This window comes from Camelus bactrianus, chromosome 9 (assembly GCF_048773025.1).
Source record: "Camelus bactrianus isolate YW-2024 breed Bactrian camel chromosome 9, ASM4877302v1, whole genome shotgun sequence".
NCBI lineage: Eukaryota > Metazoa > Chordata > Mammalia > Artiodactyla > Camelidae > Camelus > Camelus bactrianus.
The window spans coordinates 43,361,898-43,387,416 of record NC_133547.1 but is presented as its reverse complement, the minus strand read 5'-3'; the positions used below and the strand labels follow the sequence as shown (position 1 = coordinate 43,387,416).

General features: G+C 36.2%; 1 protein-coding gene across 2 annotated transcripts in view; it reads right to left on the bottom strand.

Moving 5' to 3' along the window:
* MAGI3 (membrane associated guanylate kinase, WW and PDZ domain containing 3) overlaps positions 1 to 25,519 on the bottom strand; it is a 219,073-nt gene that overhangs the window by 75,478 nt on the left and 118,076 nt on the right. For both annotated transcript variants that reach the window (XM_010968506.3, XM_074370220.1), the window contains exon 2: positions 13,464 to 13,580. In XM_010968506.3, coding sequence (XP_010966808.2) covers positions 13,464 to 13,580 — 117 coding nt within the window. The remainder of the gene's footprint in view (positions 1 to 13,463; positions 13,581 to 25,519) is intronic.

The following is a 25,519-nucleotide window of genomic DNA, read 5'->3' as shown; positions in this document are numbered from 1 at the left end:
AGGTTCAGGCTGCAAGCAGAGCTGGGGCATTGTCCTGCACGAGGATGCCTTCCCAAGCCTGTCCCTCTACTTGTGCTCCCTGTTAACAGCACTCCAAGCCAGAAACCTGAGAATCAGTCACCTTGGGTTTCTCCCTCTACTCCAGGCACCAAATCTGGTTGATTCCATCTCCTAAATACCTCTAGGATTTACAGACTTTTCTTCATTCTCATACTCACTAAATTCATTCCATTATCTATGGCCTGTATTGTTGGTCTCCTGCGGTCACCCCCTTCCCAAAACAAGACCCTTCCTTACCCAAGCTGGGGCCAGTGACTTTTCCAAAACAATCTGAGCAAAAAGCCCTCTAAAGCCATCAATGGTTCCCATGATCCTTGGCATAAAATCCAGACTCTACCTCTCCAGCTTCTTTCTTGCCTCATCCCTTTCACAGTCAAGGCTTTAGCCATAGCAGATTCCACCCCCGCCCCAGTTCTTTTAGGCTTTCTTGCACTTGCTTATCTCCAAGGCTTTTTCTTTTTCCTTGGAAGTTTTCCTATTCCTTTTCCCACTCTTACCTCAGCTAACTCCTACTCAATCCTTCAGGTCCTGGCTTAGAAAGTTTCTTTACAGAATTTTTCTTTTCCTTTTTTTTTTTTTTTTTTTTTTTTTTGGTGCGGTGGGAGGTAATTAGGTTTATTTATTTATTTTTTAATGGAGGCACTGGGGATTGAACCAGGGACCTTGTGCATGCTAAGCACACACTGTATCACTGAGCTATATCCTCCCCCTAGGGAACCTTTCTTGATTCCCCATCTAGGGTGTGGCAATATGCAGGGACCATGTCTACCTGGTTCACAGCAAGAGCTCCAAGTCTTGGCACAGTGTGAGAACCACGGTAGGTACTCAATATGGAGAGTTGTCAAATTAAGTGAAACTTTAAACAAATGTAATTAGCACAGTACCTGTGCCATCATTATAAATTAATTCATAGGAAGCTACTGATTGCTTTTACTTTTTAGTGGCATTACATTCTATTATATTTTGTGACATGTGAAAAAGATTCACAATAATGATGATAAAACATTAATGGTAAATGATCTCAGAAAACAATGATTAAGCCAATATTCTAAACAAAGACTGTATGCAATGAATTTCCCCCTTATTTTTACCCAATTTTTAAATAAAAACAACCATTTCTTTATCTGTTTTATATTACAGAGGACGCAAAATCTAGAAATCGTAACTTCCTTTTTCTTAACATATTTTTTCACTGTCAAATTTTGGTTTCTCATATACTGACTAAAATACACTGTTAGAGTGCCCAAATCAACAGCTTTTAGTTCCATGTTAAGTAAAAGTTAACATTAGAAAATAAATTCAAAACAATTAAATTTATGATTAGTAGCTATGACAGATGGCAAAACATGGCCCCATATTTTGAACCTCCTCCCCACAAGAGATGGGGCCTGTTGCCTCACCTCTTGAATCTGGACTGGATTCATGGCTTGCTTTGAATAATTTAATGTGATGGTGTGCAAGTTCAGGAGTCTAGATTTCCACCTTTGCCTTCTTGGAATGGTCCCACCACCATGTATGGATATCCAGGCTGGACCACTGAATGATGAGAGTCCCAGCCAATAAACAGCACCAAGGCCCCAGACATATGAGTGACTCTATTTTAGCCCTTCCAACCCTTGTTGAGCTGCCAACAACTGCAGCCACATGAGTGGTCCCAGTTGAGCTCAGCCAACTCATGAAACCATGAGAAATAATACATGGTGGTTATTTTAAGCCATTAAGTTTTAGGGTAGTCTGTAATACAGCAAAGGCTAATTGAAATATTACCCAAATAAACTCTACTATAAAACATAATGACTATATAAAACCCAATTTAAGGATAAACCATATTACAGATAACACTATTTAAAAAAAAACACTGACCCAAGGGGCAGGAGCAACTCTGTATTGTAGTCTGGGATGATGATTAATGGTACAGTTTTGAGTGAGCACTTAATCCCTCTGGGCTTCGTTCTCTTTCTGCAAAGTGGCATTGAGCGAGATGGTGCTCTTAACTTAACTCTTTCCATTAATAGATATAAAACATTATGTATGATTCCAACATATATGTTTCCAAGACTCACGAAGTAGCTTTAAAGTTAATTCTCTTTACAAATGTATTATAAATTTTCACTTCTTCCCCTCAAAACATATAATCTCGTATACATAAAAAGTCCTCTACCTTCCCCTACCCTACCCATTGCCTTCAGCATTCCAGAAAATTCATCTTTCTATTCTGATACTCTATAAACTTAATGTAAAGCTTTGTATACCCCATCTAGTAAATACTATCTTTGTCCTTTTTACATAAAAATTCCTCTAAGTTCTCCTTACTCAGTCTCCAATTCCTCTCCTCTCATTCTCTCTTGGTGCCATTCCAATCAGATCATTGCCCCAATCACTCCCACTGAGACAATTTGTTATGTATATTAGTAGTTTCCACTTTGCTTGACCCAATGGTCAAGTCTCAGTGCTCATATTACTCGGCCAATCAACAACCTCTGACATAACTGATCATTCTCCCTCCCTTTTGTTTTATTCTGAAATACACAGAAAAGTACATAAAACATACATGTACAATTTAACAAGTAATAATAAAGCAAACTCATCCAGGTGAAGAAACAGAACATTATGAGGACGCCAAAAGCCCCATTGTGTGCCTCCAACCATAAATCTCTCTCTTCCTCCACCCCCAACGTAACCACCTTCTTGACACTTGTGATGATTTCCTGTCTTTTAAAAAATATTTTTACCAACGAAGTAATGCATTTCTGAGCAACAGAGCTTAGTTTTGCCTGTTTTGTAACTTCACATGAAAGGAATTATACCATATGCATCCTTTTGTGTCCATGTCAATACCTGTTATCAGGTTTTGAAATTTCTGCCAACATGCTAAATACGTAAAGGCATCTCACTGTGTATTTCATGCACAAATGCCTTATGAGATTAAACATTTTTCATATATGTACTAGCCACAGAGATTGCTTCTGTTGTGAAGTGGCTATTCAAGTCCTTTGCCACTTCTCTTTTGGGGTGCTTATCTTTTTAAAAATTGTAGTTCTTTACATTCTGGACACTACAGTACTTCATCAAATCTAAGTAAACAGCAGCTTCCAAATGCACCATTATTTTATCCCTAAGAAAGATATAAAAACCCTGGCAATTACAGTTGAGGGATGTCATGTATTGCAAGACGCATCCAATTGTAGAGAGGTTAAAATGTGAAATAACTGTCTTAGTACTAAAGCACCACAGTCCTTTGCCAATCGATACGTGTGTTGCAAATGGGGTGTTTCTGCTAAAATGTGAAATATACTTTCTTGAAATAATGCTTTCTGCAAAATCATGCACCAAAACTAACAGAAGATTATGGAGAAAATAAGGTAGGGTGGATCTCTGTATCCAGGGCACAAGTAAAATCAGTAACAATCCTAATAAAAATATTAATACAGTTTAAAAGATATGTTATACTCCTCATAAAAATATTAGAGTAAATAAAATACTTTGTCTTTAAAAACAGTAAGAAAAAAAGAAATGAAGAGAAAAGGTAGCTTGGCAGAAAGGGGTACAAGCAGGGTTGAGGCTATTGAAAAATGAAGATATGGCAAAATGTGCAAACAACAATTTTAAGATCAAGCATAAGTTCAAGTGGAAAAAAGATGCCAAATTGAGGTGAACAGGCATCATATATGGTAGAAGCAACATTTGGCTATGTTTGTACAGTGTATGTTTACCTGCTGCTACTTGATGATACAAAACATTAGCTTGCTGGGAAGAAGAAATAAGAACTAACATTATCTCAGATCACTTGACATCATTCTCCTACCTAATTAGGAATCACATATGAACTTATCCACATTATCAAAACAAATGTTGTTGCAAAACAGTATCTTCTCCCATTCTGTGATTTCTTTTCACCTTTGTTTTTTAGTGGTCTTTTGATGACAGAAGTTTTTCATTTTAACGTAGTCAAATTTATCAGTCTTTTCCTTTAGATCGAATGCTTTTTGTGTCTTGTTGAAGAAATCCCTTCCAAGGCCATGGACATATTCCATATCCTTTTTAAAAAAATTACAGTTTTGCCTTTCACACCTAGTACTTTAATGTTCTAAAACATTTTTTTTGGACCTAGTGGGAGGTAGTAATTCAATTTCCTTTTTTTCCCAAATGCCTCTTCAAGATTTACTGAAAGTCAATTATTTTCCCCTCTGATCAGTAATAGCACCTCTGTCACAGCAATCTTACACAGAAACACACATTTAAGACTGGGTATCTATCACTGGGCTTTCTATTACCTCCCGTTTATCTACTGTACATTCCTGCAGCTGCATCACAGTATGTAATTATTACACTGCTGTGATAAATCCTGAGATAGAATAAAGCAAGTCCACTTATCTTGTTTTTTCTATTCATAGCCTTTCTATATAAATTCTGGAATCAGATAGGCTAAAAATGCTGGAATTTTAATGGAATTAGATTCAATCTATTAATCAATTTGAGGTGAACTGGTATCTTCGCCATATTGAGTCTTTTAATCCATGAACAAGAAATCTCTGTCAATATACTTAGATTTTCCTTAATGTCCCTTAATTTTACCTTATAGAGGTCTTTAGATTAATTTTTAGATATTTCAAATATTTTTATACTATCTTGATGCTATAAATGATATCTTTCTGTAAATTTTCATCTTCTAATTATTGATGGTATAAAAGAATATAATTGTGGGAGTTTATTTCGTTATCTTGATATAATTTACCTATAATAAAATTCACTAATATTAACAGTACAATCCTACGAATTTTGGGAACCATCACCCCTAAAAGTTTCCTTGTATCCTTTTGCAGTCTCCCACCCTGTGGGAGCCTATGATCTATTGTCATTATAGTTTTGCCCTTATTAGAATCTCATAGAAATTAAATCATACTTTAATTTGATTCTAGTAGTGGTTTGTGTCTGGCTTCTTTCATTTTGCATGACACTTTTGAGATTCATCCATTTTGTTGGGATATTCCACTGTATAGATATACCAAAATTTGATTATGTACTCACCACTGGTGGACATTTGGATTGTTTCCAGATTTCAGGTACCATAAAAATAAAAAAAGCTGCTGTAAATTTACATGTCTTTAGGTGGATGTGTATTTAAATTTATGTTGGGTTAATACCTGAGAGTAGAATAACTAGGTCATATGACAAGTGTATGTGTAACTTTATTAAAAACACGTCCCTTCAAAGCAGACGCACCATCCTGCATTCCTACCAACAATATATGAGAGCTATAGCTAATTTACATTGGTTTTTCTATTTAAAAATTCCTTTCTGGAGCCTCGTGGCAGATTTACTTTTTCTAAATTCCAAGAAAAAAAATCAGTTGATGGAGAAAATGAGAAAAGAAAAGTATTATAATTCTGCTGTGAGAATTAAAGCTTAATTATTTGACATAGAGATGATACTGGTTTAAAGGAAACTACTGATATCAATTGAAAACAAGGGCAGGGAACACTGAAAAGTAGAATCAAATGTTAAAGCTTGACATTTCCAGGGACCAGGACAGAAGCACGGGGGAGAGCAGCCAGTCCTACCTGCAGCTGTTCCCACGCTGCAAGTGTGCGGTAAGGGCCCTGTCTGCTAATGGTGGGTCATTCTTGCAAAAACAATATTAGTAAGAACATATATATTTATAACTTATATAAAGCCTATGAGTGATGTGCCAAAAAAGTGACAAGTTTTGGAGGCTAGGTAAGACCTAAATTGGCAGTTTCAACATGTGATTCTGTGTAATGCTGTTAACATTGGTGGGGAGACCTGAATGTTACCTGAATATTATCCAACAATGTCCTCTGACATTTTCCACCATTTGATATTTGCTATGCATTTCAGTGCTTTGTAAATACTTTGAGAGAGTAAATGCAGTAAGAAGGGAATGTCATAGCACACTTTACCCTGAAATCAGAAACTGGTCTAAAATCCGAAGTAAAAGCAACATAGACTTCAATGGCAAAAACAAAATCAGGGCAAGAAAACAAAATATGGGAAACAAGTTTAAATGAGTGACCAGTGGCTAATGCCCAATTTGAAGATGCTTTGGACACACTCAACAATTTGATGAATGTCAATGCAAAATGAAATACATTTTTTTCTATGTCTGGAATATTTCTTAACGAACAAAGATCATGGCCATCAGATAATGTGAAGATACTTTGTATGCTTTAAATTTTCATTACAGGAGTGAAAAATTCAAATATTAAATATGTGCGATATTATCTTTCAAATTTGTGTATGATTTTTATTTGGCATTTTATGTTACTGTTCCCTTCTTTTAAGGTTCTATTTGCAAATGACTATCAGGCTGAAATTATTTGAAAGTTGTATTAAATACTGTCATGTTAGTTTCTAATAATAATAATCCATTAATTTTATATTGTCAGTTTCTCTAGGCGGTTGGTGCACTCAAGATAATCCAACCCACACCTCTGTTTATAGCCATTATTACTGCTGTAACGGTCAAGAGCAGCAATCATTTTGGTTCTTAAGGTACTTGATTCAACTGGTACTTGATCACAATCTAGCCACAGGTTATACTATGATTAAATTGTGATGCACTCGTCATGAACTATGAGCATCCTACTTCTCACTGGAAGGAATCTGGCTCTGGGCTCAAGAACACAACCAAAACTAATCCTTAAACTCCTTCCTGGAAGGTCTGTCTCCTGGGACTACTTCCAGCACCAATTCTGTATCAGCCAGGGTTCAAACAGGAGCCAGAAACTAGACAGTAACTTGAATAAGGAGAGCTTACTGTAAAGAATTATGAGCTATTTGTAAAGAATTAACTAACAGAGAATAAAAGAGAATTCTGAAGATATCACCCAAGAGATGAACGAGAACAAACTTAGAAGAAAGGGACACACTCAAAATCTGCAATTCAGACTTTGCTGGAGGTGTGTAGCAGCCCACTGGATGGTAGAGAAGTGTGCTGGATTGCCTGGGGACACAGTTCATCCACAGTCAGTGGGTTGACTGTCAGGCATGGAACTGCCTGCTGGAGTACCAGTGACATTCACCAGCAAGCTGCCTTGGGTGGTGGGGATGTATATAGGGGGACTTACTGGAAAGCCAGTTGGTTTTGCTAGAAACCCACAGGAAAACCACTTGTAAGAGATACTGCTGAGATCTGGGGAGCCTGCTGGGATTCCCACAGAACTCATCAGGAAACTGCAAAGAATTCAGCTGGTGCATTTGTAGGCATCTATTAGGGTGTTCCTGAACTCACTGCTGGGACTCTCCCCACCCTCTCCCCTCAACGGTGCACTACTGAACTTGCCCCTGGGTAGCTGACTGCTAGAGTGCTGCTGAAACTTTTTAAGTATCTTTTTGTAGGCAGGAGCAAAAAGAAAAACACACTAGAATCAGGAAAAGAAGCTTATTCTTTCTCCAGTATCCTTCCTGCACCCTCTATTGACAAAGCTTAACACTGTGCCAGATGGAAAGGAAAAATGTGACAGTATCATACGCAGGAAAAAAGAGTAGATGTGTAGCCAAGAGGCAGAAATAATTGGCAGACTACTTTTCTGAGAGGTTCTATCATGAACTAAAGTTGAATTTTTGTTAAATGTTTTTAGCACCCATTGAGAAGATCATATGGCTTTTCCAGTCTGTTACTATATTAATCCTCAAATGTTACACCAACCTTGCATTCCTGGGACAAATAGCACTTGGTTGTAATATGTTATCCTAGTATATATTGCTATATATTGATTTGCTAACATATTTACAGAATTTTTGAGTTTATGTTCATGAAAAAAAATTTGGTCTAATATTATTTTCTTTCAATATTTTTGTCTGGCTTTAGAATCAGGGTAATGCTCAGATCACAAAGTGAGCTGGGAAGTGTTCTATTTTTCAGAAGAATTTGTGTAGAACTGGTATAATTTCTTCTTTAAATATTTGGAACAATTCACCAGTACCATCTGGGCCTGAAGTTTTCTTTATGGGAAAGTTACAAACTACAAATTTAATTTCTTGAAAGTTAGAGAGCTGTTCAGTACATCTATTTCTTCTTGAGTGAGCATTGATAGTTTCTGTCTTCCAATCCATTTCATCTGAGTTGCTGAGTTTATTGGCATAAAGTTGTTTAGGATATTCCTTATTATCCACTTAACATCTTTAGGACTTTTAGTGATGCCGTCTCTCTCATTCCTGATCCTGTTGTTTATCACTTTTATTGATCTGAAAGAAGCAACTTTGGATTTCACTGATTTTTCTTTGAAATTTTCTCATTTCTATTATCTAGTTTATTGATTTCTGCTCTTTGTTATTTCCTTCCTACCACTTTATTTGGGTTTACTTTGATCTTCTTATGGTAGAAATTTAGATCACTGATTGACATCTTCATTATTTTCTAATATAAGTGTTTAACACTATAAATTTCCCTCTAAATACTGCTCTAGCAAAATTCCACAAATTGATATGTTATATTGACATGTGTGATCCTTTGTAATTTTCCTTATGGCTCATTCTTTAACTCACAGGTTAGTTAGAAGAGTGCTATTTACTTTCCAAATGTTTGAAGATCTTCCAGATATCCTTCTGTAAATGATTTCTAATTTAATTCCATTATGATCAGAACATATTTCATATGATTTAAATCCTTTTAAATTTACTGAGTCTTGTTTTATGGTCCAAAACATGGTCTATATTTGATGTACCATGTTCACTAGAAAAGAATGTATATCCTTATGTTGCTGAGTGGCATGCCCTAACAAGCAACAATTAGGTTAAGTTGGTTTAAAGTGTTATTCATGTTATAACCTTATTGATTTTCTGCTTACTTTTTCCTAAGGGGTATTAAAATCTTCAACTATAATTATGAAGTTGTTTATTTTCTTTTTGGTTCTATCATTTTGGTATCATTTCCATTCCACCTGAAGAATTTCCTTTAACAGTTCTTACAGTGCAAGTCTGCTGGAGAAAAATTCTCTCACCCTTTTTTGTCTCAAAAAGTCTATTTCCTTTTTTTTTTTTTTAAGGGTGTTTTTATTGTATACAGAAATCTAGGTTGCCATTTTTTTTTTCCCTTCCAGCATATTAAAGATGACATTTGACTGACTTCTGGCTTGTACTGTTTCTGTTGATAAGTCTGCAGTCATTCTATGTTCCCTTGTATGTATGTATCTTTTTTTTCCATCTGCCTTTCACATTTTCTCTTTATCACTGGTTTTCAGCAATTAGATTATGATGTATGTTGATCTGTTTTTTTTTAAAATGTCTTTTCTGCCTTGAGATTTGTTGAGATTCTTAGATCTATGAGATCTGAGTTTATAGTTTCCATCGAATTTGGAAACATTTTAGCCATTATTTCTTCAAATATTTTTTCAGCTTCTCCCACTTTGGCTTACTAGTGTGCCACAGGTCAATATGAACAGACTGCAGTCCTGTTCTGCCTATAATCCAGTTATATACATATCTTGCCCAATTCTAGCTGTTTATGTGGAGAGTAAATCCAGCACCAGTCAGTCCTTCATGGCAGAAGAAGAAGTGTCTCTGCCTCCTTCACTTTTTGATTGCTTTAAAAAATTTACTTTTTTAGTCTTTTTCCTCTGCATGGTTCAGTTTGATTCATTTATATTTCTATGCATTCAAATTCACTGATCTTTTCTTTTGCAGTTTCTAATCTGCTGTTAAGCCCATCCAGTGAATTTTTTAAATTCCCTTTAGTTCTTTTTAAAAATGTATATTTCATTTTCTCTTCATTCTGTTCATACTGCTCTTTAAATCCTTGAGTATATTTATGATAATTCTAAAATTCTTGGTATGGTCATTATGTGTGTCATTTCTGGGTTTTTTTTTTTTTCTTTCTTTAACCGGTTCACTTTTCTTTTGATTATAAGTCACATTTTCTTGCTATTTTGTATGCCTAGTAATTTTTTATTAGACACCAAACACTATGAATATTACATTATTCAGTATCTAGATTTTGCTGTCTTCCTTTAAACAGTGTTGACTTTTTCCCCTTACCTCCCTTCCTCCTTCCCTGTATTTTTGCTAACAGTCAAGTTACATGCATAGTCACTTGATCTTTTGAAGGATTTTAAAATTAAACTTCTTTAAAGTGGGCCTCAAGAAGCTTAATCCTTTTAACCCAACTAGTAAGCCATGACCCTTATGGGGTCTCCCACTTAGGCTGCTTAGAACTTAATTTCTCTTAGCCCTGCGTAAGCTCTGGGAATTATTAACCTTACAGCTCCCAGAGACTTCCTTGCCCTGCCGTGTGGAGTCCTATCCTACACACTGTCAGCTTGGTATTCAGCAAGAGACCCAAGAAAGAAGGCACCTCTGCAGTTTGCTTGAGCTACTTTTCTTCACAGGCCTTCCCCACCTGACACCCTGTCTTGCAAATTTCACACATTTCCAACATCTTGAACTCAGACTTCTGTCTCCTCAACTCAGAGTCCACTGAACCCTGCCTGGGCTCTCCCTCCCGCTCTGTGGCCTAGAAAGTGCCTCCAGGCAGAAAGCTGAGGGAATTATGACCCCTTTGTGTGCAGCCTCCTTTCCTCTTCTCTTAGGGATCATGGTCATGTTTCATCTATAGTGCAATGTCTGACAATAGTAGAAGTCTCTCTCTTATTAATTTTGTTGCTTAAATTGTCTCAAATTTTGTCAGTGAGCACTCCTTCTTGGTGGCTTCTTTTTTTTAATGTTATTTTGATATTTCCCTACAATTTTTAAAGCATACTTTCTGGTACAATTAGATGTCCTAAGCTCACCTTGTACTTTTCTGGCCTCAGACCTGGAATCAGAATTTTCTCCCAGAAGATCTGGTGGTCCTTTAGTAAAGAATTGCATTTAAAGACCAGATGTGACCATTCAGCTTGCTAACTGCTACTGACACTTCGAGGTTCTTGGAGGGGTTTTGGACACTTCAATTTATAGGTTAGGCTTCTGTTAGGAACGGAAATGGCTGCAGCTGTTTGGACTCTGTGAATTAAAACAAATAAATTATAGCTCCTTTCTAGGACAAAACCTCACAGTGGGGAGAAACTGCAAAACTAGGACAGTAGAAGTAAGTTAAAAAGAAGATCCAAGTGGCAGAGGGCAGCAGAAAGTACAAGGACCTATTTTTATTAACTTGCTTTAACCAAGAAAGAGGGAGCTCTAGAGCTATGACACGAAAAACGCTGCCCTGAGACACCCTATGTGGGCAAAATGCAAAGTTACTTATAAGGGAATAAAAATCAGACTGCTTTTCCATTTTTTAAGAGCGATGCTTTATGTGAGAAGACAATTAGATAAACTGACTAATTAAGATAGTCAGGGAAAGAAATGATGAGCCAAAGATTTCATATCTATCCAAACAAACTTTAAAGTAAAAGGCCACAGGCAAACTGCTAAGATGATCCTGTGACCCCTTCGTGGAAATCTGGTCAAGAACAAGCTTTAGAGAATCACAATTATCGAAAAACAACAGCACAAGGGTTGATGGTTAGATTAAATAGCTGTTTACCCATAGAACAGAGAATAAATGAGGTTTATAAAGGGGAGAGTGCAGTATGTAATGGCTGTTTGCATTCCAATCTAGATAAAGCTCAAGAATCAAAAAACAGTGAGAATGAGAAAAGCATATGCAAAGTAGAATAAGCTTGCTGATTACCTTATGTTTGTGGGGAATAAAAAGATACTACTTCAAGCCAGAAGATGGGAGAGGGAAAGGAAAGGGGGAAGAAGAAATGACTAGACAATTTTAATATTGCTCATACATAAAGGAACAAAAAGAAAAAAAAGATGGAGGAGGAACAAAGACCATTTATAAAAGTATAAAGGTAGCCATCAGAATAAAGATACAAATCTTCCTAAACAGAGAAATCAAGTAAAATAGACTACACAGTGAAAGGCTTTTTATATAGAAGACTTGTATATGGGTAAAATAGAAAAACATGACAAAACTGAGACTAAACATATAGATCACATCAATAAATATAAAGTTTTACATTGGCTACAAAGTTCAACACTTTTTAAAGCAAAGAGATTCAGAAAGATAAGAGAATAAAAAGATGGATAAAGATTTGTCAGGCAAATGCAAAGAAAAGAAGGTAGGAGTTGCAATTCTAAAATCTGACAAGGTAGATTTATGGGAGAAAATCATAAGGAGTCAGATTTTAAAACAAAATATTTTATAGCATGTTAAGGAATCCAGACTTGCAATCAATAGGAGTCTTTGAAGGCTTAACCATAGATGGACAAGAATCAGACGTGCACGTTAAAGATGGACTAGACTGATGTGACATGGGAGGCAAGGGGTACAATTAGAATCAGGCAAGGTGACAATTACTGCTTAAATACCTACACTAGACCAAGTGGTTTACACTCATGTTCTCATTTTAATTCTAATAATTGTATGAGGTGAGCCTTATTATTCATATTTCATATACAGAGATTCTGAATCTTCCTAAGCTTCAGAATCTACATATATGAACCTGCCCAAGTGAACCAACTAGTAAAATGCTAGAATCAACATTATAAAGTCAGTTTTACTTAACTCTTTGCCACTATACAATGCTATTTGTTTTTTGTTTTTTAAGGTCCGTAAGAAAGAGTGAGGGTCTACCACAGTGCAGAGGGATAGGTATTTAAGAAACATAATTAGGAAGTTTGGTGATGGACTAGACATTGTGTGAGACTAACTAATAATAACAAAACAAAAGAAATCAAGAATTCCTGAGGCATATAATATAAAAGCTAGTATCCACAAGGAGTTACAAAGACACCGAAAAGTAACCAGAATGTCCTTTTATGCCCTTTTATTGTTTACTGCTTTTATTCTTCCCCAGACCTACACTAATTAAACCAAGTACACATTATTTGTTATGCGTCTTTTAAAAAAGCCCCAAACACCATTACAACAATAACCAGGTCCTGAAGAAAACTATTAAGACTGGAATAGATACACCAACATCGAGATAAAAATTCAAAATGGATTACCACAAAGGTGGCACTGCATGCTTCCTCCTTTTTCCCTTTGGGGAAAGGGCAGATTTTTAAATTAGTAACAGCCTAATACTGCCAAAATGTTTATTTTCAGCGTACAAGGCATTGAAAGCAAAAAAGTCTTCTTACTGCACAGGCTTCAGAAATTGATTTACAGGAATAAAAGCTAGTTAGCAACATGTACATTTAAATTCTTAAAGTCTTATGACTTGTTACAAAGTCACAATATAGAGTCTTCTCGTTTTTCTATTTTTAAAAACAAAACCCTTGAAAATCCTCTGAAAAATTTTCTCTTCATCCAATTTTTGTTTCATTCTATGGCTCCAACTTAGTCTTCACAATTTCATAGAAGATAGTCTACTGAATTATTTCTAGATGTTTGATTAGTTAAATAAAGATATTCTGGACTCATTTCTTTTATCCCATCTCATACTTACATGGAATGGTTCTCAAATAGAGATTATCTCTGATCACTTGCTGCAGTTTGTGGTCAATTGATCCTTTCTGAAACTGAAGACTTAGGTAATGTCGCAAATCTTTATTAATGACTTTGCCTACAAAAAAACCACAGAAGACAAAACACATAACTGTTAGATCTCCAGTTAAATATCGATGCTAGTGAATGAATACCTTTAAAACATTTAGCTATAAATGGGAAAAAGAAATAAAAATAGTTCACCAAAAGCAAGATAACTAATACCAAATTATTATAGGTACTATAATTAAAACATAAACCTGTAATACACAATGTGGGCATAATTTTACATGGTAGGAGTGGGAGGAGGTGTAAGGTCAGAAAATATAACAAATATTCAAGTTAATTTCATTCAGTCCCATGACTTTAAATACGATCTATATGCTGATAAGTTCCAAATTCTTATCATATCTCTATCCCTGGCCTATCTCCACCAGGCTCCAAACTCATCTAACTCCTTCATATATATTTCAGATATATTTGTAAGTCAAATAAGCACCTCAAATTTCAGATAAACAAAAGAGAACTCTTAACTCTATCCTCCTCCAATATTTCCTACTCTTCTAGTTTTCCCTGCTTTAAAAAATTACCACCACCCATCTAAAAGAACAAACGCAAAAGCTAGACGTCATCTCCAATTTCTCCTTTTGACTTTTATCCCCTGAAGCAATTTATTAGCAACTTTTGTCAGTTCTCCCTCCAAAACATATCCCACACTGCCCACTTCTCTCCACTTCCATTGCCACCACCCTAAGCTAAGCCACCATTTCTTATGTGGAATTCAGCAACAGCCTTCAAATTGGTCTCACTGCATCCACTCTTGGCTCCTTCCTGCTCCCACCACTCACACAGAAGCCAAAACGAGATTTTAAACATAAATCAGATAATCACTACTCTGTTTAGAGCTACCCAATGACTTCCTGCTGCTCTTGGAGTGTAATACAAACTTCTAAACAGGGCCTAGGAGGCCCTACCTGTTCCAGCTCTGGCCATCTCTGACCATCTCTGACCAGGCTCCTTCACCCTTCCCGTCAGTGTCCCACCCACACTGGCCATCTTTCTCATCTCTAACAGGCCAAATGGGCCCTACTCAGAACCTTCTGTGTATCACTAGAGTGAATGGGCATTTTCTATCCACTTGCTTGACTCCTAGATACAATGTGAATAAAGAAGAGTGAAAGATTTTTTTATTTATGGGGAAATAAGAGAAGTATTAGGGATCTCAAAGAAATACTAAGCAGAAAAAAACAGGGGATTGCAGAAATCTGATAGCAGTGGATTTGTAGTAAGGGTTGAACTTTAAATGAACATCAAAGCAATCCAACACTGTTCCTTAGACAAGACTTCAGATAATTAGAAAAGAACAATGCTAAAACAGACTAGATTATCTTGTTGAATTAGAAATGACTAGTCGATTAAAATATACTCTTGTTTATTTGGAATAGTACAGTTATGACCAGATTAGATAAGCCAAAAGGTTACTGCAGATCAGTTCATTCTTTTAACTATTATTCCGTAACATAGCATTTCTAATCCCCTCTTTTGGTCTCTTTTCACATATATATAAATAAACATTGCCTATAGAGAGAGTGTTTAAAAAAGCAGGAAATCACAGTGCTTCTAAAGTTTAGAGATAACATTCAGCTCCTTAAACTAATAAACATAAACCAAAAAGTCCCTGTTTCGCCTTGTCAAAAATAGATGCGGAGGAAGGGGGGAAACTCGTGATCAAAGAAGAAAACTTGAAAGACATTTACAGGTAGAACACAGAACAATCTGTGGTCTCAGAGGCTGCTTCTGCCAGGCTTTTAGGGGTCCCACCAACCCAAGGCCAATTTAGATGGAATCATATTATTTTATTCTTTATTTACACTACAATACTTGTTCATTGCTAGGTAGAAGAAAAACCTAATTCATAATCAATACTGTCCAGTTTCATTGCTTATTGAACAAAAACATACCCAATAATAAGTTCAACTAAGTATTTTAAAAGTTAGGTAAGGAGTGTTTCAAATGCATTGTAATTGTAATCATTATACAATAACTTTGGTGGATTGTTACACAGGTGCTTAAAAGTGTTGTGATGTTTGCAGGGTTTTTGGCTAGACAGAGAATGCATTATTTTTTTGTTTTTAAAAGAATATTATCTAGGCTCCAAAGTCTAAAAGCCTGCTATCGAACAGATTTTAAGGAATAGATTTAATATGGATAAAGGATAATGCCTGTTTTATTAAAGAAGACACTCTGAATCAACACTTAATTCAAGCTTTTTTGTTTTGTTTTTAATTTGAAGCTTTACTATAAAATGTGGTATAACTCAGAGAGATAACTATAAGATGCTAAAAACCCAGACTAGGTTTTAATCTATAAAAACAACAGCCATTAAATTAGATATAAGGAAAGACAAAGCCATAATACAAATCAGAGATTATAAATTATAGCATAAGGGGCTCTCTTAAGGGAAAAGGAAGTTAAACAACTCAATTCCTGTTTCAAGGGCCCACAGAGCTTACAACTGAGAGAACTGTTAAAGCAGAAAGAATTAGATTTGAAGAACAACATCGAGAATTATCAGGGCAGGAATAACTTCTTCACCCTCAACTTCTACTGGGATTCCAGATGCAACGCAGAGATAAACAGTTACAAAGAAGAGGTGAAGTACAATTTCTTAAATGGGATATTTTATTTAAAACGTGCAACTATTCAAAGAAGTCCTCACACTTTTCTGAGGTTGGTGACAAAATATTACAAGTATCAATGAAATGCCAATTATAAAAGATTAACAAATTATATGGTTTGGCATTCTTTAAGATGAATAATAATAAATAATAAAATACATTGGATATGGTAGTCATCATGGACTTCCTTGCTTTAAGAAACCAAAATATCTTTTTTAAGGGGACAGAATATTATGGTTCCCTCTTTGATGTGATTCCAGGGAATTTCTTAAAAAAAAAAAAAAAAAGTGTAAATATCCTGAAAAGGCAGATGGCTGTGGAATTACCAGAAGGCCAACAGAAACATTAGCTCACAAAGACACTGCTGGGATTATCTATTTAATCGAATTGTATATGAACTTTTGCCTCTTGTTTAGGGAGAGTTTCACAGAAACTTGACATTTTAAGAGTATGAAAAACATCTACCTGGGGTTAATGCAGTTGCTTTTAAACAAATAAGAAGAAAAGATTCTTCAGATTTGCATTCGTACGTAGCCAACCTTTGCTTTTAAGTGTTAAGATTATTTTTTGACTTCTAAATGATGTGTAAGTCAAGTTGATTTATGAAACTTAAAAACAGGTCTATAAATCTTACAAACATAGCTCAGGTGGGGAAATCTCCATCATATAAATAAACTCAGGCACTCAAGTTTCATTGTACAAATCCTTAGTCAAAAGAACTCCTCACTCAGATCCATACTTTCTGAATGTGTGCCACTATTCAGCACCATTTCCATCTGAGGAATCAGTAGACAGTCACTGGTTATTATTTAGACAAACACTGGGGCATGCTGGCTTAGGGGTGGCCACCCAGGCAGCCGTTAACCAATCCAATTGCCAACACTGCACTGTCTTTTCCATCAGGAAAATCTAGATTTTTGTCAACCACTTTTTAAAGTCAAGATATGACATGTCTTTACTATTGTCTAATCCAGAATTATACAATTGAAAAAAAGAAAAAAAAATGAGGTCAGTTTGGCATGTCTTGTTCTTATACATTCACACTGATTCATGGGTCACCCCATTCTTTTCTATACACTTTCAATATTTTATTATTTTTTTTTATAATCTCTTTGAATGTTGTCACAATTCAAAGTTAAGGAAGTAGACTCGAGTTTTCACAATTTATGCTTTTTGGGAAACTGGGACATTTGGCTTGCCTCAGACCCCTGGTACATCCCACACTCTCCATGATTTCACAAAGAGTATTGACAATAACCCTGAGATCATATCTGAGAGTCCCTTTGACTCCTGGCAGGCAATTCAGCTGAGGCTTGAAAACTTAATTTTACTTAAAGTGAATGCTACCCTTATACTCTCTTCATCTTTTAAAAACTTAATTCCCTCATTTTGAAGTTGTTTTATCTTTCACGACTGGAAAGGTAATTCTTCTAGTTCAAGATGATGGAAGCAAAGTAAGAATGGTATAGAACTGATTTCTGTCTATAAACAGCTAACAAAACACTGTCTTCTGACAGTAAGCCTATCTCTTCCTTCTCATTACTCTTGCTCCAAACACAGTCTTAAAAGTTCTTTCAGCTCTCTGAAGTATCTCAACTCCTTCTGAAGTTTGACCTATAGTAAAAGAAATTCTTAAATGTTTATTTCTTACAGTCTACTTAGCACTGCACAAATTTGATTATGTGCTCCATCCAACTATCAAATCATACACATCTCTTAAAAATCCTGAGCTGCTCAGAACATTCTGTGTACCCATAAGAATTCTTCACATAACTTTTCTTTTGAAAATCTCTAGTCCTGGAATCACATCAACAGATGCTAATAACTGTTAAAAATCTGTTTCCCTCAAAGGCACAGTATGGGCATCACCATGTCCCACTTCTCTTCCATAATTACTGTGGTGCCCGTGAGATAGCTTGGTGACTTTCCCCAATAAACTGTTCAATGTAACTAGCTCAACACAGATAATCTTACTAACTAGTCGTTGCCCATTAGACCTGGACTCTTCCTGTGCCTCCTGAGCTCCACAGCAGTGAGAGAAAGCGCCATGGAAGGAGTGGAAAAGACACATAAGCTTAACTCCAAACTGGCTCTTTGGTTCAAAGCAGGAGGTCCCTAAAACAAAATAAACCAAACTCCACTTGTTTGTGAAACTGTAAATGGTATTTAAGCAAGACTTTTCCAGATAATCAGTATCTACATATTTCATAGTAAAATATATCCTATGGCACAAACAGTCTTAAAAAATATCTTACATAGTTGTTAAACATAAAAGTTTGTCAGCTCTCGCAGGGTCAGCATGATGGTTTGTTTTTACAGATTTAGTCCCAGGGTCTAGCACATAGAGTGAGGAAATCAGCTAAATTTGGTATTTTCAATTGTTCATTTGACCCTCCACATTCTCTAATACGTAAAATTTTAGGATACTGACTTAACTGATACAGTATTCTTTCAGTCTATCTACAGCTTTATTTTAAACTGTGTGTCTTAAACAATGAAATTAACTTTATTTGGACTCTGTCATAAAGCTAAAATAAATCCTTCATTGACAAGCAAGCTCTATATCTTTAAAAGTAAGTTTTAATTATAGTTTATATGTCAATTCCTCAAATTCTGTCCTTTATCCATTAATATAAAATAAGGCTAAATTAGCTAATCAAGTCTATTGTCTTCTAGCTCCAACGGGGATAACAAGTCTAGAACAGGGAAAAAAAAAAAAACAAAAAACCCAAACCCTTCTTCCACTTCTTCTGGAGGGGGAAGATGTAAGAATGAAAAGAAAACGGGAAATAGAGAACACTGATGACCAAGACTGTTATTTTATAATAATTATTATATTATACATATATTATAGGCTATATTTTTTCACTCACTTTTCATGAGAACCTTTAAGGTAGGTATTATTATTATTTCCAGTTTGTAGACAAGGAGTTGAGGTATAGAGAGGTTAAGTAACTTGGCCAAGATACATCAGTAAAAGTAGCAGACCTGGGATCTGAACCCAGTCAGCCTGGCTCCAGAACCTGTACTTCAAGCACTGTGCTAGAACACCTGCCCCCCTCTCCCCTTCTTTCCTCCCTCTCCTCCTTCCATCCATCCATCCATCCATCCATCCATCCATCCATCCACAGACCTACTTATATCTTTTGATGAATTTCTTCTCTTGCATAAGTTTATAAGAATACAAGCTTAGAAGATCATCTTTCATAAGAGCCTACCCTTCCATGAAACAGTCACATCTATTGGGTAAACGAAGATTTTCTGAGTCCTGAGTAGTAGGCACCTGCGGGTAAAGCAGTGAATGAGGAGAGTGCACCCAAATAGAACTTAAAGTCCCACACAGAAGATGAATACTGAAGAAGAAATGTCAACTATGAGAGCATCATGGAGGAGAAGTGTAGAGCACTGAGGGACTCTGTAATCTAGGTCCCAAGTCTAGGCCGTCTGGGAAGACGTCGCTGAGTAAGTCCCCCTGGAGCTGAAAGGACAAAGAGGACTCAACCAGACTAAAGAGGGGATGGGAGGTGGGTGGAGGGAGTGGCACATGCTAAGGCACTTACTGGAGGTGGAAAGAACACAGTGCTTACAGGAACTAAGAGAAATCCAGTATAGCTGGTTCTTAGAAAGTGAGGAAGAGTTCACACACAAGCTAAGACAAGTGTTCCAGGGGCCAGCGGGCTGAGCAGAACCTCGTAACAACCATTTAAAAGAACTTCAACTAACTCAGGTATGACACCAAGGCCCTTCATAATTGCCATAAGCTGACAACTATGGATATATTCTTACTGGCCACATTTATATTCCATATTTGTGTTCAAATGCCACCTCATTATTTCTCTTCTGTCTTTTATCTATAAGAGTATATTCGAGGTTAGAGAAGACCCTTAGCCACACGGCTCTTTAAGTATGCCACTCTCATTACAGGTGAGTAGAACTTAATGAATTTTAAAAATAATTTATATAACTAAATTCTTATTCTGGTCCAAATTTGAAAAGACTAAATCTTCTGGAATCTCTTGAGCCGTTTCAGTTTTTAAAACTGGATGGTTTTCAGCACTCTTCTGAGTTACAGCATGAAGAAACACAGACTGAAGCAATCAAGCAACGCTGCAGAATTCTGCTGCCACCCCACCAGCCAGGACAAGGTCTCCTGCTAACAGAGTCACATTCTATTTTTTTCCCTCAACCCTTTGAGATGTTATTGATATATAACACATGTAAGTTTAAGGTGGGCATGTGATAATTTGATACACGTATATATCATTAACCAATGACCACAATAAGGTTAGTTTGCAACTCCACCCCCTCATATCATTACTGTTTTATGCACGGATGGTGATAACATTGAAGAGCTACTCTCTTAACAACTTTCATGTATCTGATCTGGTATTAGAGTTACCACGCTATACATTGGAACCCCAGAACTTACTCATTCTAGAGCCATAAGTTTGTAACTTTTGACCAACATCTCCCCATCTGCCCCACACCTAGGTCCTGAAAACCACCACTCTACTCTCTGGTTCCATGAGAATATGAGCTTCTGTTTCTGTCTCTATTACATTCCACATATAAGTGAGCAGATACAGTGTTTGTCTTTCTTAGGCAGAGGCCACATTCTTTTATCTGTATTACAAATGATGGCAGTAGTATATATTAAAATGGGAGTGTCCACTCTCCCCTGGGTCCTGGAAGCAGCCATCACAAACACGTTGGTCAGATTTCATCTACTGTGCTGGCTCCTACATCACTGGCAGTTTAAGGTCATGTCTGCTGCTGCACAACTGGTTCTTGCTCAGTACAACCAAGAAAAGTTTTCTCTTCTCCCCTCCCTTTCTTTCCTTCCCTTCTTCCTTCTCCCCCTTCCTTATTATTTTTCATGCATTTGCCATCAGAAGAATTGGGAGCATAGCTAGAAAGAACTCTTTCAAATCTATACATTTGAATATCCCTGAACCACACCAAACTAAATATATCCATTCCCAAAAGCCTAACACTGTTTACCACATGCAGAATTCAGTCTTAATGCAGCATAGAAATTGCTTCATCATATTCAAATTATGTGTAAATAAAACCTATTATCATGCTTTACACTTTTTTGGGGGAAAGTTTTTACGGTTTTTATTTGCTTAAGTAAAGCAAGTGTTTCCATGTAAGATGTATCTGCAAACAACAATCATTTCTCTAAAAAATTCTGAAGCTTGGCCAGGGATCTGAGTTATAAAGAAAAAAGAGTTGGTACCCCAGAGGAAAAGGCTGTTGTGCCTATGTTCATTCTTCCTACTGAGGCAATTACACCAGTCCTGTGAACACCCTGCCCCACCCGTCTAACCTCCGCACCCAACTGTTTCCCCTACTGGTTTCAGTTTTGTGTCTACTCCACCTGGCGCCCCACAGTGTTGTGTACGTATAGGTACTACTGGAGAAAAAGACCTGCACATTGACCTGCTCTTTGAAGCCAACACCCAGGCAGAACCCTGAGTCCACATTCAGGAGGTTCTGTTGTCATCTCTTCTCCCCACTGGTTCTTACTACAAACAGTAGGGTACGCGTTGGCCTCCCTCACTGGATCTTAAGCCTGCGTGAAGTCAGAAACTATGTTTTGTTCATCTCTGGTTCTACCCTCCAAAACACATAGCGTAGCACCAAATAAACACTTCTCTTAAACACACCAAAATGACACTTGATAATGTGACTGCTACCCTGATAGAGTTTTTTTTTTTTTTAATTGAAGTATAGTCAGTTACAGTGTGTCTATTTCTGATGTACAGCACAATGTCCCAGTCATGCATATACACACATATATTTGTTTTCATATTCTGTTTCATTAAAGGTTATTACAATATATTGAATATACTTCCCTGTGCTATACAGATAGTGTTATCAATGGCGTTCATCTCAGAAAAACACTTTCACTGTAATCCTAACAGAAATCCTTTCATTAAACAGCACTGTTAAGAGTACTGTTTTTATTATAACAATGTGGTCAAATGTTTATAATGATTATAACAATGTGGTCAAATGTATTTTAAACGAAAAAAGGGGGTCACAAGACAATACTCAGTGTGACCCCATATTGAAATATATCTGAGGATATGCAAATTTAAAAAAAAAAAGAGTCAAACATGAAACAAACTCATACTTAAACAATTAGTAGTACTTAAAGTATTATTGCAGGTATAATTATTGGGTGATTTTTTAAAAACTTTTATCTTCATAGTTTTTGTATCTTCAAATTTTCTACAGTGAAAATCTATTACTATAATGAGGAAAAAAACTTAAAAACTAGAGAACGTATTTTTGAAAAACTGTGCCCTCAAAGGTTATTAGTGGAAAAGGGAGCGTGACCTAGCGGACCATTATGACAAAAAGCTTGCAGCAGTTCTATGTGAGAGCTGATACTATCTGTGTAGGTTTTCCTTTAATCATTCGTTTTCAATAAGTAGTATTTTCACTATAGCTAGGTTAAACTGCAACCAATTTGTTTTTAACTGAAACTCTCAACTGATAAACAAGCCATAGAATATTAAAACCTACATTTGAAAAATAAGATGAAAATCACGATTCTAGAAAAGACACAACAAAATCACCACAATTTTCCCCTTAAAAGTCATGTATCAGGAAGAGAGAAGTAAGATGAACCTCTCACACTGAACAGTAGAAAAAATAAGAAATCATCTAAAGTGGGTCTTTTTCTTTTCAAAGCTTTCATTTGATGGGATCATGTAGATTTAGTCCTTAAAGAAAAACAGTATTTTTAAAGTGCTATCCTGAGGCTATTTACAATTTTTTCTTTGTGGCACTCACATCAGGAGTCATTAGCAAACCTGTCATAATGCCAGATAACCAGTGCCTGGATGGCACACCAATATCTGAATCATAGCATTAATGCTTCATCCTTTTGACAAGAGGGTACAAAGCCATCTATTGTGCCCTGTCACTTTCCCTGAAAACAGAGTAACTGGGTTCTGCAGTCTTTGGAAATCAAAGTTACATGCTTCAGCAGAATGTCCAGGACTTGAGGTGGAAGATCTGTTACTGATGTTTCATTATAACAGCTAATAAAAAGATAGCTGAAAGGGAATATAAGTGTGCTTGCTTAGAAGTCTGACTGGGAAAGTCTGACTATTAGAGAATTCAGATTGTATCTTAAGATGCATCATTATGTAAACAATCTCAGCCTCTAGGTTCAGGATGATATAATTAACTGCTATTAAAGAAGCAATTTAATAGCTTCTTTTTCTCTGATAGCTTTTGAAAATAGAAATTTATACTAATCCTGAGAAATTTTCTCAAGTAGATAGTTAAAGGTCCTAAAAACTGTATTACACATCAAAAGTGATCTGACTCCAGGGAGAGCCAACATTCATTCATTAAAAAATAATTTGCTATTTCCCATTTTCATTTCTAATCTCTATGTTTAATCAGTAACACATTTAAAAGGATTTATTCTATTATCCTTACAACAAAATATCATCATTTCAAAAAAACATTTTTAGAGACAGATCACCATTCCTATATCTCCCTATCCAGATTCCTCCACTAAAAATCCTCCCCCTCCTCAACTCATCCCCGCTATAAGGCTGAATGAATCAGGACCTTTCAGAACATGTCAATATAAGTGAAAGTCAGAAGATCTCCAGTCTCCCATTTCCCGTTAAAGTATCTTAAACAAACACGCACACATACTCACATAAAAAGACGGAGGTGGGGAAGGAAGGGTCGGAGGGAGGTCTGTACCGCTAAACTAAACCAATGGAAAGAAATGAATCTATTTCAAAAGGCAATGGGAATTTCTATAAATTCCAACATCAATAAGAACAAAGAAAATGCACTGTAAGAACCACAGTCAAGAGTACTAAATGCCTTATCCAACTTGATAGTCCTGAATTTAGGTTCAAGAACTGAAAGACAGTCTTCTGGATAACATGACAATATAAGTCATTTTTACAAAAGACTCTCTAATACAGAACAAATAGAGGGGGAGTAATCAAAAATAGAAGGAAAAGAAAGAGTTAATCTCTGTCCACTCAAATATCAACTCCAAAGAATACAGAATAATTTGGAGAACACTGAGAAAATGCCTGAAGCTGACATACAACACTGTAGCTCATAAACACAGCACATTTTGCAGACTGAGTACAAAATGTTAATATTGAATGTATATGCTGATGTATAAACAAAATGTATATGAGCTGCTGCTCCCAACTCCTAGAAGCAGGAGACAGAAACATTCAGAGCGAAAGAGTGACAAAGCTCCCAAAATGCAGCTGCCTTGGCCTAACTACCCCCTCCTCGCTACCTCCTCAGATATCAGAGTAGCTAAATAGAGGATACATGTCAAGCTGAACAGTTCATGTGCTAATGGTAATCTCCACATGGTACCCAAGTAAACAGGAAAGGTAGTTAAGACATAGCATTAATGGGTTTAAGCAAAGTAACAAGATTAGGCTGGCATATTAAAAAGGTAACTTTGTGTGGAGAATAAAAGGTAACTTTGTGTGGAGAATAAACAAGACCAACAACAGCTATGGGGCATGCAATGAAAATATGAGGACCATTGTCCAGGTAAGAGATGATTCAGATCAGTAGCGGCAGTAGAGAAGTAGACGGATTTGAGATTCACTGTACATGCCCATATATATGCAAAGTTTTCCAATACCAAACACTATCCTTAGAAGAGGAAGTTGTCTTTTATTTGAACCTTACAGAGTCTCAGATTACATATGATCGATAAATTATTTAATTTCGAGAAAATACAAGTACAGTCTGAAGAAGTTATGTTAGTCTGAACCAACAATTGTTTAAGAGATAATCTGACACAATTGCTGAGAGGAGGAAAGAGGGGGAAGCAAAGTGAAAAAACTTAGTAATTATTCCTTGGGGTATTACTCCACAGCTGCATGTGGTAGATGTCACTGTCAAGCAATCTTTCAATGATCACCTTTTGAAAAAAGTGATTCATCCATATTTAGGTTATGAGATCATAAACATAGGCCAACAACAAAAGTGGGGTGGGGGGTGTGGAATCTGCCCTAATTGTACTTGTGGCTAGGATAGCATTATACAGATTTAAAAAAATATAATATCTCAAACAACTTAGATGGAAAGGAGGAGGAAGTGATCTGTAAAATTGTGTTAGATGACTCATTCCAGTGTTGACAAAATACCAAAGATGTGAGTTGAAGAGTTTGCACAAATTTTTACATGAAATAGTGGGAAAGCAGTATTTCTAAATTTCATTTTAAGTATACAGGTAATTAAATTAAATATTAGAGGTAGAAATCTGACTATATCCCTAAAAGTTTAGATTCATAGGGCCTAACTGAAAGGATATGTATTT